The sequence below is a fragment of the Chamaea fasciata genome, unplaced genomic scaffold, assembly GCF_029207755.1.
Source record: "Chamaea fasciata isolate MVZ Bird 193981 ecotype frontalis unplaced genomic scaffold, bChaFas1.0.hap1 SCAF_18, whole genome shotgun sequence".
In the NCBI taxonomy this organism is placed as follows: Eukaryota; Metazoa; Chordata; class Aves; order Passeriformes; family Sylviidae; genus Chamaea; species Chamaea fasciata.
In genome coordinates, this window is record NW_027094103.1 from 5,396,541 (window position 1) to 5,410,349 (window position 13,809).

At 62.8% G+C, this 13,809-nt stretch overlaps 1 protein-coding gene across 6 annotated transcripts; it reads left to right on the plus strand.

The window, feature by feature from the left end:
* The first annotated feature begins 683 nt into the window (after window positions 1–683).
* On the plus strand, window positions 684–13,424 carry LOC136298562 (tRNA (32-2'-O)-methyltransferase regulator THADA-like). 6 transcript variants are annotated; one of them, XM_066199358.1, is made up of 31 exons: window positions 684–787; window positions 1,231–1,408; window positions 1,586–1,672; window positions 1,919–1,946; window positions 2,258–2,406; window positions 2,586–2,708; window positions 2,946–3,066; window positions 3,308–3,462; window positions 3,958–4,042; window positions 4,347–4,483; window positions 4,777–4,974; window positions 5,329–6,025; window positions 6,111–6,263; window positions 6,354–6,463; window positions 6,559–6,719; window positions 6,960–7,126; window positions 7,328–7,513; window positions 7,962–8,113; window positions 8,452–8,595; window positions 8,861–8,965; window positions 9,154–9,354; window positions 9,576–9,726; window positions 9,840–10,074; window positions 10,218–10,457; window positions 10,577–10,802; window positions 10,924–11,130; window positions 11,314–11,552; window positions 11,764–11,946; window positions 12,388–12,654; window positions 12,746–12,951; window positions 13,066–13,424. In XM_066199358.1, the coding sequence occupies exons 1-31, from the start codon at window positions 684–686 to the stop codon at window positions 13,356–13,358; spliced, it is 5,688 nt and encodes a 1,895-aa protein (XP_066055455.1). In that variant the 3' UTR covers window positions 13,359–13,424. The 6 variants fall into 6 exon arrangements, 5 of the variants coding, with proteins under 5 accessions (XP_066055455.1, XP_066055456.1, XP_066055457.1 ...); XM_066199359.1 differs by having other exon boundaries at window positions 785–868; XM_066199360.1 differs by having other exon boundaries at window positions 785–868; window positions 3,311–3,462.
* Window positions 13,425–13,809: the final 385 nt, after the last annotated feature.

Sequence of the window (13,809 nt, forward strand, 5' to 3'; positions counted from 1 at the left end):
CGGCCGGGATGGAGGCAGTACGGATCGCGGTTCCCGGCCGGGATGGAGGCAGTACGGATCGCGGGTCCCGGCCGGGATGGAGGGAGTATGGATCACAGTTCCCGGCCGGGATGGAGGCAGTACGGATCGCGGGTCCCGGCCGGGATGGAGGCAGTACGGATCCCGGGTCCCGGCCGGGATGGAGGCAGTACGGATCGCGGTTCCCGGCCGGGATGGAGGCAGTACGGATCCCGGGTCCCGGCCGGGATGGAGGCAGTACGGATCGCGGTTCCCGGCCGGGATGGAGGCAGTACGGATCCCGGGTCCCGGCCGGGATGGAGGCAGTACGGATCGCAGTTCCCGGCCGGGATGGAGGCAGTACGGATCGCGGTTCCCGGCCGGGATGGAGGCAGTACGGATCGCGGTTCCCGGCCGGGATGGAGGCAGTACGGATCGCGGGTCCCGGCCGGGATGGAGGGAGTATGGATCACAGTTCCCGGCCGGGATGGAGGCAGTACGGATCGCGGGTCCCGGCCGGGATGGAGGCAGTACGGATCGCGGGTCCCGGCCGGGATGGAGGCAGTATGGATCGCGGGTCCCGCCCAGCGCTGCCGGGCGGAGCCGCTGCGGGCGGTGCTGCGCCGGGGCAGCGCCAGGGGGCGCCGGCGAGCGCCGAGCGGGCTCAGCTCTATGGTGCAGCCGCCATGGGCGCCGAGCGGGAGGCGCGGGCCTGCGCCGCCTTCTACGGCACACGGGGCCTCGCCCCCACCGTGCTGTCCTGCCTGCGCTGCCTGCGGCACTTCGCGGGGTGAGAGGGCGGGCGCCTGCGAGGGAGCTCCCGGGTCCCCCGGTGACGGTGCATCGGGAGAAGCCCCGGTGTGGAGCGCCCGTGCGTGCCCCGGGCGCGGGTCGGGGGAGGAAGGGAGGGGGTGTCAGAGGATCGATACCCAGCGATGGGCTCCAGCCACCCTCGCGTGTCCCCGTTCCCCCCCAGCCTGCCCAGCAGCAGCAGGGCTGCAGGGTTTAGGTTTTTCGAGCCCTTCTGCCGCACCAAGGGCTTGCATGCGCTGGGCTTTGAGGGTTTCCTGTAGCTCCCCTGCCTCCGCTCCAGTGCGGTGCTGAGTGCAGCTGGGAGAGAGGAGCATCGCGAGCTGGGCACCCCAATCCCAGATCCCACTGAGTCGGGGTATTCCCCCACTACAAACTTCACCGAGCCAGGGTATCCTCAGCCCTATCCTTGTCCTGTCACAGGAGTACTGCCAAGAGATGCAAAGAGAAGCACCTGGAGGAGGCTCTCCAGCTGACACGGGTGCTGAGCGAGGGTCTGCAGGCTCTGGGTGAGGCAGAGGCACGACCCCTGCTCCGCTGTGTCCTGGCTTTCCAGATGGAGGCAACCAGCAGCTCCAGCTCCTTCCAGAAACTGGAACAGGTCTGCAAGGCAATCGGCTGGGCGGGCTTTGCCCACTCTTGGCACAGCTCTGGGGCTTTCTGGCATTTTTACCAGCAAAGGGGCTCAGAGGTGTTGCAGGCTCCTCCAGTAGCACTTGGCAGCTGGTGACTCCCAGGGGTCTGGGCAGAGCAGCTGACTTGGGGTGTCTCTTGGCAGATGGTGACCCAGCTGGCAGTGGGGAAGGAAGCCCTGTTGGCCCAGGAGGTGGACACGCTGCTGACTGGCCTGGCACTGCAGGGAGAGGTGAGAGAACCCTGGCTGTGCAGTGGCACTGGCTTTCACAGGGTCTTGGCTGGCGACCATGTGTCACAGGGACCTCCTGCTTTGGGCTGCCTCTAGTCCTTCACTTCACTTCCCACCATTCTGGGATTTGCCCTTGCTTGCAGCTCTCAACATGTGGCTGCCAATCACACCAGCCCTTTGCTCATCCCTGGGGTCTGAGCCCCAGCATGTTGTCACACAGGACAAACTATCCTTCTGTCCCTGCAGGTGCTGTCTCCTGGGGACCTTCAGTCAGGTCAGCCTCTATTCCTTACCTTCCGGGGTTTTCTCCCAGCTCACACCATCAATGCACAGAACGCTTCCCGCCAACCCAAACTGGGTCCTCTGTGCTCATGGGAGGGGAGCAGGGATCCATGTGACCTCTGCAGAGGTCCCAGCAGCACCCAGCTCTGCCCACCCACAGCTGGAAACCAGACAGGCCAAAGCATGGCCTGCATCCCAGCCCCGTTCTTACCCCACTTACCAAGAGAGCGGCCCTTGGCTGAGCTGGGTGGGAGCAGGGCTGGCTGCAGGAGGGCCGGGGGCTGATGCTCCCCTTGCCTGCAGTGTCCATGTTCCTGGAGGAGAGCAGCCTGGGCCGGCAGCACTGGCGGCAGAACCTGGCCCTGCTGCTGCAGCGCCTGGCCGGCACCCTGCGCTGGGTGCTGCAGGGCCAGCCTGCACCCGGCAGCACGTGGGGCTACCTGGTCGTCAAGGTGAGAGCCACACTGGGGAGCCGGGGGAGGGTCAGTACCTGCAAGGACTGGCTGGGCACTGGCGGCAGTGTCCAGAGGGATGTCCATTGAGCTGCTTTGAATGGCTGTTCCTGGGGCATTGCTGCTTTTTCAGAGGTAAGGAATTCTGATCATCCCTGTGGCACCTCCTGCTTCTCCAGGCCTGCCTCCAGGTCTTCCAGGCGCTGCCAAAGGATGTGGCCCCCCTGGTGTGGAGCACATCAGGGAAGAGTGAGACCCTGCAGAGCCTTTTGGGACTGCTGCTGGAGGTGGCCTGGGGGAAGGTGTGTACAGCCCTGGGAGGGATGGAGCTGCCTGTCCCAAGGAGCAGAGCAGTGCTGTCCTTCCGGGTGATTTCCCCATTCCCCTCCCCAAGGCAAGCCTGCAGGGTCAGCCCAGTGTCTGGCGTGGCTGAGAAAAATCCTGGGCTCTTTACCCATGTAGCTGCTGGCTGGGGCAGTTAAATGTGGTTGGGGTTAAGTGGCATTTTGAGTTGTGCTTTTGCCTCCCTGCGAGTCCAGGCCCTGAACAAGGACATGAGGCTGCTGGCAGGCACAGCCCTGAGCATGTTGGTGAACACGGCCCCCCAGCCCCAGTATGGGGCCCGTGCTGTGCTGACCCTGTTCCAGCTCCCCAGCCAAGGTGCGTGCTCCATCCTGTGCTGGGAGCAGCCTCTGGCAAGGGTGACAGGCGTGTTTGGGTGTGAGGGGACAGAGGCTGGTGCCAAGCTGGGCTCCGCTGCTGTGCCTGTCTCTCGGCATCTGGGAGCTTCAGCTGTCTCCAGCTGCCTCCCATGGACGCTCTGGAATGAGCCATGGCAGTTGCTCTCAGAGCAGCATTTGGTTTTGCCACCTTCCTTCCATCCAGTGCAGCCATTTTCCAGCAGGCACTGGGGAGCTGAAGTTTGGGGAGCTGGTGGTAGAAGTGCCCCCTGTCCTGGAACCAGACGGGCTGGAGAAGCTGGTGCTCACCAGAGGTTTGCTGACGTGCTGCAAGATGGACATCCTCAGCTGCCAGCTGGAGGGCCTCCCCCACAAGGTAGGAGAGCTCAAACCTAGCGGACAGGGCTTGAGGAAGCCCTTGGAGAGGTCAGGTAGCTCCTGTGGTGCCTGTGGATCCTTGGGGGATGAAGCCAGGCTGAACCACTTCACACCAGCAGCTCCATGCATCCCACTGAGCACAGCCAGTTAGCCAAGGAGCCTGCATTTTCCAAAGACATCCAAGCAGGGATTTCTCTTTCCTGGGAGACTGGGAAATACAGTGGTGCCAAAGGCCCCAACACAAGCAGAGCAGTGTTCACGCTGTGTTCCCGTGGCATGAACCTGGGGCTGTCCCTGCAGAGCACAGCCCCAGCTCTGCCCACCTCTAGCCTCTCCCAAGTCCTCACGAGCTGAAGACTTCCAGGCAGGAAGCAGAGGCGAGCTCTGTAAGAGCAGGAGAGCCAGGCAGCACTCTCCTTGCCTGTCTCACGGCAGGGTTTTCTCCCTGGAAATCCTGTGCCTGCCTGCTCCCTGAGCCGCTGTGCCCCTGCAGGCCTGCCTGCTGCTGGACATGGTCTTTCCTGCTGTGTGTGCCCTGACCAGGGAGCAGAAGGACTGCCACTACTACTGCTTCCAAGGTAGGAGACTGTGACCCTGCCACGGTGGGGAGGTTTGAAAGGTTCGCTGTGCTCGTGATGCACAGAGTCATTGTGTGCTTCAGCTTATCCCAGGGAAGATGCTTTTCTGTGTCTTGGTTGCTGGTTTGGAAACTGGTATTAATTTCTGTTCCAGCCCAATGGACACTTATCCTCCTGGGGTCTTGTGTGCCTAACAGGAGAACTGCTGCCCCCGCACACGGGGTCCTTGAGCCCACAGCCTGTGCTGCCTCTGGTGCAGGCGAGTCTGGGGCGAGGGCTGCAGCGGAGCTCTCTGTTTTGGCAGCCTGTGCGCTGTGGCTGCAGCGCCTGCGGGAGGGCCTGGCTGCTCTCTGGCACCTGACGGGGACCCGCATCCTGGCCCAGGACACTGAGCTGCTGCAGGAGGTCACCCAGCTTCTGTGGAACAGCGCAGAGACCCCGGTAAGGACACGGTGACAAGGGGCCCTAATGCGGCAGCCAGGAACAGCTCTTCCTTAACCTGGCTGAGCTGCTGTCCCCAGCCCATAACACATCTCTGCCTGCTTCAGCTCCATCAGCAAAATACACTCCCTTGCCTGCAGCTGCCAGGGCAGGGGCAGTCGCACTGCTGAGGTTGTGCCATTTGTCACACGCAGGCTCTAAAGGGCCATGTCCCGGTGCTCCGCCTGCCATGGGACAGCAGGACATGAGAGGGAGCCCACTCTAACCCCCTGTTTGCTGTCCTTCTCCCACAGGTGGAAGGTGTGTCTGAGTTCATCCACAGCTCCTTCCGATTGCTCCTGGAGATCTACCACCTGGAGTGCCAGCACTTCCAGGACCAGGAGAGACTCCTCTACCAACAGATGCTGCAGAGGGTGGTCTCAATGCCATGGCAGATCAAAGCAAGATACGTGCCCCTGTGTGCCATCATCCCCTACGTGGGCAGCCAGCAGGTAGGGAAGGCAGGGGTGTGGGGAGTCTTGGTGACAGCTGGCTCTGCTGCTGAGGTGGCACAGCCTCTGTCCACTTTGTCACCTTCTACCCAGCTCAGCTGTGTGGGCAGGGAGCCTTCCCACCCAGAGGGGCTGTTTTAGCATCCCTGGGGTAGTGAGCTACGGCAGTGCATCCCTGAGGAGTGCCAGTGGGAAGGGAAGCTTTGCCTGTCAGTGCCCAGCAAAAGCAGCTTTGAGGTCCCAGAGATGCTCAGTGCCAGGGGTGACTGCACTGTGGCCTGTACCCATCTGTCTTTCCCCCAAATGCAGCTTCCAGCCCGACAGGGGGATGAGGGTCACCTGCTTTTCTCCCAGGTGCTGGATACCTACCCAGACCTGCCGCAGCATCTCCTGAGCTGTCTCTCTACCAACCACCTGTGTCCCGCCGCTGCCGAGGTCTACAAGGTCCTGGTGCGGCAGCAGTGCAGCGAGTGGCGCGATGGGCAGCGGGGCACAGAGGTGGCCCTGGCAGAGCACTGGGCGCTGTGCTGGCTCCCCCTGCTCTCCCAGGCCCTCTGCTCTCCCCTGCCCATCCTTCAGAGCAACGCTGCCAACCACCTCCTCACCTGGACCCTGCGGCAGCTCCCGGCCGCCCAGGCACCGCTGGCCGCCCAGTTTGGTGGCCAGGACACGACGTCACTCCGGGCTTGGGTGTCACTGCTGAAGGCACAGAAGAGTGTGGCAGGGGCTCTGCCGCTGGGGGATGAGGCGCTGGAGCGGCTCTCCCGCTGCCTGGGCACCCGCGAGGAGGGCGTTCGGCTGGCAGCGCTGGGTCTGCTCTGCTGCAGCCCCAACACCAACCAGCCCCTCTCGGGCACCGAGGTGCAGCTGCTGCGGGAGTTCCTGCCCCTCAACCTCAACTGCGACTCCTCCTCGTTCCGGCAGCTGCTGCAGGCGGCGGTGCGGAAGGCGCTGGTGCGGCTGCGGGACAGCTCGCTGGCCGGGCTGCGGGGAAAGGCGCCGCGACGCTCCGGGCCGGGCGAGGGAGCTGAGCAGCTCGCCCGGGCTGTAGGTGAGGCGGCCCCCCAGCACCTTCACCACAGCCCTGGGAGATGCACGTGCTCAGGATCCCGTGCTGCTATGCTCTCTGCCCACAGGCTTTGTGGAATGGCTGCTGCAGCTCAGCATCACCTCACTCAGCCCAGGCTCCAATTACCAGAGGAAGAAGACGGCTCTGCTCCTCCTGGCCGCTGTTCTGGAGACCTGCACAGACACCTGGAGCCCTGACAGAAAGAAGGGCCAGCCCCCACGTGAGTACAGGCAAGCTACCTGGAGTATCACCTGCAGCTGTGGGACACTCCCAGCCAATGCCATCTCACCGCCCCGTGTCCCCATGGCAGGGACCATGGCCACACTGCTGAGCCACGCCAGGCAGAGCGGCTGCTGGGACTTCTTCTCCCAGCCCAATTTGTTGGCACTGCTGAGCTGCCTGCTGGACAGCACTAACGAGGTGAGCCTCTTAAAGCCAAGGCTTAGCTGGGAAGCCCACCGTTCTTCCCATTCTCCCATGTCCCACTTTTCCCCATGTCTTCTGTGTCCTGGCAGATCAGAGACTTGGCCTCCGAGCTGCTTGTCCGCTACTTCCCTGCCACATTCCCCGAGCCCATTGCCCTGGCTCTCTTCCAGCTGGCCCAGGACACTCTGGGCAGCCCCCGAGTGCAGGAGGCTGAAGCTGGAGCTGTGCTGATGAAGACCATTCTGCAGAAGTAGGAGCTCCTGGCATCCCCCTCCCTCTCCCTGCAGTGGCACAGGACCCTCCAAGAGTGTGTTGGCAGCACTGGTGCCTCACCAGTCTGTGGTCATAGATGGGGGTTGCAATAGCCTTGCAGTGGGAAGCTGGGGAGGGTTGAGGTACAGGAGTCTGCACCAAGGGAGGAAGGAGCTGCGTAGCACAGGATGGGCGGGAAATTCCCTGTACTCACAGCAGGATCTGTCTGTTGCCTCAGGTCAGACAGTGCCACCATGAAGAGCCTGTCCCTGGAGGCTGAGGCAGCCCTGACGCTGCCCAGCCGAGGGCTGTGCTTCGCCCAGCACCTTCTCCACGTGCTGCAAGCCCAGTACAAGGTGGCATGCCAGGACCTGCTGCGGGCAGCAGCCACTGCCCCGATGCATGGTATGGCCCCAGCTGGGCAGGGCAGGACTCGGGCCACAGCTCATTGCTGGTGACACATCCTTGCCTTGGCTTCCCTGTTTTGGCACTCACCCTGCCTTGCGCACCCCTCACCCAGGGCCCTGAACCCTGTCAGCCGTGGGCCCGGGCAGGAGAGCCAGGGCTGTGCTGACAGCACAGTGAGCAGAGGTGGCTGTTCTGCAGGAGCCATCGCAGCCCTGCGCCAGTGCCTGCTCCAGGTGCCAGAGGTGGCCGTCTCCATGCAGGCAGCAGAGTTGGGGCAGACCTGGCAGGAGCTCCTCACCTGCCTTGTAACCACAGTGAGAGACATCACCTGCCTCCTCCTGGGTGCTCTGCAGAGCCAGCAAGGCCCCGGTGCTGATGAGCAAGGTGAGTGTGTCCCCATGGGGTCAGAACCATCCCTGGGAACTCCATCACAGTCATTCCTGGCCCAGCAGCCCCCCAGCCCAAGGGGAATGCGCTTGCTTTGGGCTCAGTGCCTCTAGCAGGGGCCCATGGTGGGGCTGGGCCTGGCTTTGGTTCCCTTTCTCAACTCCATGGGAGAACAGCAGCACTAGAAGCAAAAGCCTTCCAGAAGTAGTGAGGCATCTGCCAGATGAGAACACTTGGGAAAGGAGGGGCTGGCAGAGCCCTTACAGGCCTTGGAAAGAGCAGTGGGAAAAATGCAGCTGCATTCCTGAGTGGGGCACGAGGCAGAGCAGGAGCCATTGCCATTTGTGTGCGTTCTGACGGGACTGCAGGTCCTCCCAAACCCCAGCAGCATCCCCCTCCCACTGCCCTGCACCACCCTGCTCAGACCTGGCTTTTCCTTTTGCAGCTGCTGCCCCATCGTTTGCAGAGATGGGGAACGCCATTGGCTCCCTCATCATGCTGGGGAAAGGCCAGGGGCAAGAGGAAGAGGAGGGAGATTCAGTCCTGCTGTCGGAGGAGCACAGCCTGATCCTGACGTGCTGCTGGGTGTCAGTGAAGGTGGGGACTCCTCCTCATGGCACTGGGAGCGTGGCATTCATCATCCAGCCTACCCCAGCTGCTGCTTCACCTCCCCTTGGGTCATTCATCCTTTCTGGGGATGAATACGGGGGAATTTCTGTCCTTACCTCAGTGTTCTCACACATGTCCCCACCCCCTTCCAGGAAGGATGCTCCCCAAAAGCAGCCCCCTCCCTGCCTGCCCTTATGGAGCCCAACTTCTTCCCAGACACTGACAGTCCCCTGCTGTGACAGAGCCAGGCTATGTGGCTTGCAGCCCTGCTGCCACCCACCCCAGCTTCTCCCTGACAGTCTTGCTTACCCGCCTCTTCTTCCCAGGAGATTGGGCTGCTCCTGGGGGGCCTGGCCGAGCTGCTGCTATCCCCAGCGCTGCTTGCTGAGTTGGGGCCCCTCCTGCCACTCCCTACCCTGCAGATGGCCACCAGAGTGTTCCAGGAAATCCTGCTGCGGTGCCGGCACTGGGTAAGAGCAGATCTGAGCCCTTCACCATCCCTCCCGCCCTGTCCCCACCCTGGCGCACTGGGGTGGAGGGAGGGCGAGTGCAGTGGGGCAGGACATGGGGATGGCGGGAAGTCCCCTGGCTGGGTCCCAGTGCCAGACCCTGTCACATCCCCACACTATCGTGTCATCTCACTTGCTCTTCCCTTTCACAAAGAGTTTTCTGGGGCTGTGGGGGGCTGGTAGGTGCAGCCTTTGAGGGGCTGGGCCTGACACTACTCTGCCCCAGGGGGCAGTGGAGGGCTGCAGCATGGGCTTCACCAAATTCTGTGCTGCTCTGCTGAACCACCCGGATCCAGAGCTGCAGGCCATCCCGCGGGCTGTACTGGAGCAGGTACAGTACTCATCGTGGCCCTTGTTTCCTGTGTGCCCCAGGGAGCACCAGGGTCATTCCTCAGTGTCCTCACTCCCTGGGGCAAGCGCCCTCCTGGCAGCTGAGATGCTGGTGCGAGCTGGTGCCCTCCTGGCAGGGCAGCTGCAGGTTCCAAGTGACATCTCAGGTGGATTTTGTTTCTCTGTCAGGGCTTGGAAGCGCTGAGTGGACCCCGGAGCAGCTCCATCACGCGCCGTGCCGCCGGCTTCCCCATGCTCTTCCTCTGCATCGTCAGCGGGGAGCCCCCGGCACAGGCACGGCCCCTCCTGACCCGCTGCATCCAGACCCTGCTGGCCTTGGCTGCCACGGCACTGCCACAGGACTGGGACCAGACCCTCGACCTCCCGCAGGTGAGTGTGGCACTCCTGGCTGCGGGAGCCCCTGAGGGAACAGGGTGATCCGTGCCAGGTACCCAGCGTGAGACCATGAGAACTCAGAGTGAGCAAAAACCCACAGCTCTCGTTGTGCTGTCCGTTCCAGCAGCCTGGGAGCTGATGCCTCTTGGCTCCCCTGGGTTTTCCCTCCCTCTTCCCCTGACATGGTGTCACTGAGCCCCGTGTGCTCTCCCCAGGTGTGTGCCCTCCACGTACTGCAGACGCTGGTCCGCGGGGCGGGGCTGGGCGGGGCAGTGCTGTGCCATGCCACACCCATGATGGCCCTGGCACTGCGGGGCCTGGGCTCGCCCTGCTGGGCCATGAGGAACGCTGCCATCCAGCTCTTCAGTGAGTACTGACAGACATCCCACAGCCCCCAGGGTTTGGAGCCTGTGTGGGGCGAAGCGCAGGGGGTTGGCAGGGTTGGATAGGACCTGACACTGCCTTCTCTGTCCCTGCAGGTGCCCTCACGTCCCGGCTGCTGGGACAGCCGTGGAGCCACAGGGATGGCTGCCCGTCGGAGGGGCTGAGCCTGCATGCCTTCCTCGGGCAGCACCCAAAGCTGGGCGCTGTGCTGCTCGGGGAGCTCAAGGTGGCCACAGCACCCACGCCAGGGGGGCCCCGCCTGCACCCTGCACTCCATGCCATCCTCACCCTCTTGGCCCAGCTGCAGCCTGGCGCCGACAGTCCTGGCAGGTATGGGTGCAGCGGGGATGCCATGCCTCAGCCAAGGGCTCCTGCAGTGGGAAGGTTTCTCATGGTGCTGAGGCTGGCCCCGGCTCTTGTGAGATTTTACTCCAGCCAGAGCATCACCACGTGGTGCCCTTTTTGCTCCACAGTCCCTCTGCTCCCTTCCTGGAGCCACTGCTGGGGCTGGCAGAGAGCCCCATCTACGCCGTACGAGCGATGGCTGCCAAGGCTCTGGTGCCCGCTGTGCCCCCACCCCAGCGCTGCAGGCTCCTCCTGCAGCTGGCGCGGCAGCTCCCTGCGGCTCCCGGACAGATCCTCTCACACAACACCGTCCACGGGCACCTGCTGCAGCTGCGGGCACTGCTGGCCGCCGCCACGGGCACCGGGGGGTGAGTGTTGCCATGCTGTCTCCCCAGCTGGGGTCACTCTGTGCCAAGCGCAGCCTTTTGGCCGCAGAAGGGAGCCCATCTCGTGCTGCGGCCTGCGGTAAGGCTGTGTCTCCACGCAGGCTCTCGGCCGAGGCACTGCACCCCGTGGCTCTGCAGCTGGAGGCGCGGGGCTGGCTGCTCACCCCTGCCCAGCGCTGCCCCCTCGTCCGTGCCGCCTTCCTCCAGGTGCTCGCCCTCCTGCCCACGTCCTTCAGCCCTGGCTTTGCCCAGTTCATCCATGACACCATCGGCACCACGCTGGGCAGCCTCCCGCAGGGGGGAAGGTCAGGCTGTGCCGAGCCACAGGTACCGCTTCCTGCCAGGAGAATCGTGGCCGTGCCCAACTGGCAGTGCGCCTGGGCAGGGACAGGGGGACCCATCGCTGCAGGCTGAGCACTGGAAGGAGAATCCTGGTTTTTTCCCGCAGGTGGGCTCAGCTGTCCTCCACCAAACCATGGCCCAGTTCACGTGCAGCGAGGCAGCCCGGCTGGCAGACAGCGAGCGGATTGCTGCTGTCTGCTCACTTCTCCAGCGGCCCAGCCATGACATCCAGCTTGCCGTCTTGAGCTGGGTGATTGCTGGGGAGGGAGGAATGTGCAAGGAGGTGGAGAATGCCCTTGGGCTGACATTGCTGGTATGATGGGGCTCAAAAGTCACCAAGTAAAGCAGGGGGGCCCCGGTGCACCGCACAGATGGGACCCCTGAGATCCCATTGCTGAGAAGCTTGGTGCTCCCCAAGTTGAGGGTGCAGGGCAGTTGCCTGGTCCCGTAGTGCTAGGACCACTAACCATGTACCTTCTTTCCCATTGTCAACTAGGAGAGCTTGCAGTCGGTGCTGCAAGAGAGAAAGGACAAAGAGTTCCTGAGATTGTACCTTGAGGCTCTGCTGCATCTTTACAGAGATCCCTCGTCATGGTCCCAGGAAGCTTCAAGTAAGCTCCAGGGCTCCTCAGCATCATGCCTGGAGATGCTGCTGCACATGGTGGAGGCCGAGTGTCCTGGACCTGATCTCCACTTCCAGGCACTGTGTGCTGCCAGCCTGCTGCTCGCCCACCAGTAGGTCCCTGCTGCTGCTGGAGGGCTGCCCAGCTCTTCCAGCAGATCCTTCCTTAGTCCTTACTAGAAACAGAGCCATGACTTCTCTCCCATAAATCACAGCGTTGCACCTGGCTCCTGCGATCTCAGGGCAGCCGGTGGCCTTTGGTCCCCTAGTGGAGCAGAAAGGTGAATTCACGTGAATTCGCTCTCCTTCCCTGTCCCCTGGCAGGTCTGGGGACGAGGATGGCGCGCTGGTGGAGCGCTGGTGTGCGGCGCTGGAGGAGTGCAGCCAGCGCACGTGGTCGGAGGTGCTGCGGCTGGCGGCTGCGCGCTCCCTGCAGACGGCAGGGCCCCGCGTGGTGCGGCGATCCCTGCGGGCTGCCCGGCCCTCGCTCGTCCCCGTGGCTCTGCGGTAGGTCACTGAGCCCGTCTCTGGGCATGGCTGTGCGCTGCTCCCTGCAGCCCCGGCCCCAGCCTGCTGCAGGTTAATGGACTCTGTAAAAGGTGTCCTCTGCAGAAACTCAAGGGTATTGAAGAAAACTCCACTCATTCAAAAATCACTAGCACTCAAGAGCTCACAGCCTACAAAAAAAATGTGTGGGTGGCATTTTAATATAAGCAGCTAGTCCTTTATGAGCAGCAGATGGCATTGCTGAGTCCCTCAGTCTCTGGCACAGCCCCTACCCTCCCAGGTTCCAAGCTCTTGGGTGGTGGCTGGGTCTTTCACACTCCAGGAGAAAAGTCCCTCAGAGAAGCATTCTTCTGAGGTCTCATCCTTCCCTCCCCTCCAAGCAGGCTGGGATGCTTTGGGGCTTGCAATATGCTTCCCTTCCCTTCTCTTCCCTTTCCTCAGGCTGATAAACATGGCCATTCACCTTCTGCAAGATGAGGAGCAGGAGGTCCGGCGTGAGGCCTCAGGTTTCGCCAGCCTCCTGCGGCAGAGCCCAGGGGAGCTGCTCCAAGATGGCTGCATCTTTGTGCAGGACAATGTGGGGCTCCAGAGCCTCCTGGAGCTCCTTCTGGGAGAGTTCGGGGAGCACCCTGAGACCTTCAGTTCACTACTTCAACACATCCCCATCTTAGATCTCAGGAGTGTTGTGGAGGAGCTGGAGGCCAAGAAGTGAGTTGCTGGACCTGTGGACTGGCACGAGGGAGTGTGTGGTACCATGGGGCAGCCCTTGGCTTCACTCACACCTTGGCTTTCCCCCCAGACCTGCCAGCCTGTACAAGGAGGATGAACCCAACGTTTTTGCAGAGCCAGCTGTCCTGGCACGGCAGCTGCTCCCTGTCCTGGTGCAGCTCTTGGAGAAAGCTCCCACTGGCAGCCCACTCCATGCCTCAGCTCTGCAGTGGCTGGAAGCCAAAGGCCCCGGCGTGCTGAGGGACTTGCAGTACTGCAAACACCGCTGGAGCCAAGGTATGGCGAGCGTGGAGTGCCTGGGACGAGCAAACGGTGTCCTTGTTCCCCAGGCCGGCTCTGCCCAGGGGCAGCCTGCCACACTCAGGGCTCCTTCACCCACTGTCTCCACAGGCACTGCTGCCCGCTGGGGGATGAAGGCGCTGGGCTGTGCCAAGCTCCACACAGCCCTGGCCGTGCTGCTGGTGAGGGCCCGGCTGGTGGCACACGTGCTGCAGGTGCTGGGAGAAGGTGCCACCGCCGTGCCAGGCCTGGGCTGTGGCAGTCAGGAGTTGGAGCAGGAGCTGGAGCTGGTACAGGGGCTGCTGATACAGCACGGGCTGGCCCCTGTGCCAAATCAGGACAATGCTCCAGGGGAGCTGGGACCACTCTCGGGGACTGACAGCTCCAGGCATGCAGCAGTGTGACACAGAATCCTGCAGCCATCTCCCTCCACTTCCTGGATGCTCTCTCTGACCAGCAGCCAGGCCTGCAGGTTTGCTGGTGTAACTCAGGGGAACCTCACTCACAGTGTGGGACACGCTCAGTTTTGTTCCCGGTCTCTAACTCTCCAGCTGAGGACTCCAGTGCAGCATGGCCTTGGCCCGTGTCCATGGCTTCCTTGCCCTAAGCTCTGGCGGGCAGGAGGGGACCTGTGCTTCAGAGCTCTCACACCCCCCTCATGCTCAACTCCCACCACCTGTTTTTTTAACCAGCACTTTGGTCCTTGGCCAACCTGGGCTTTTATCCCAAATAAAGAGGCCAAGAACATTCCCAGTGTTGAAGCCTTTTAATTCCCCTGCCCGGGAGGGTGGTGTGAGAGTGGGCTGCAGGAGCCAGACCTGTTCTGGGGGCAGCAAACAGGCAACAGTCACTGGC

Bases quoted from the DNA above. Each gene is read 5' to 3' on its own strand.
- LOC136298562 (XM_066199358.1), top strand. From the start codon at position 684: ATGGGCGCCGAGCGGGAGGCGCGGGCCTGCGCCGCCTTCTACGGCACA. The intron at 7,514-7,961 runs GTGAGTGTGTCC...TTCCTTTTGCAG, and splicing joins CCCCGGTGCTGATGAGCAAG to CTGCTGCCCCATCGTTTGCA. The intron at 11,131-11,313 runs GTATGATGGGGC...ATTGTCAACTAG, and splicing joins CCCTTGGGCTGACATTGCTG to GAGAGCTTGCAGTCGGTGCT.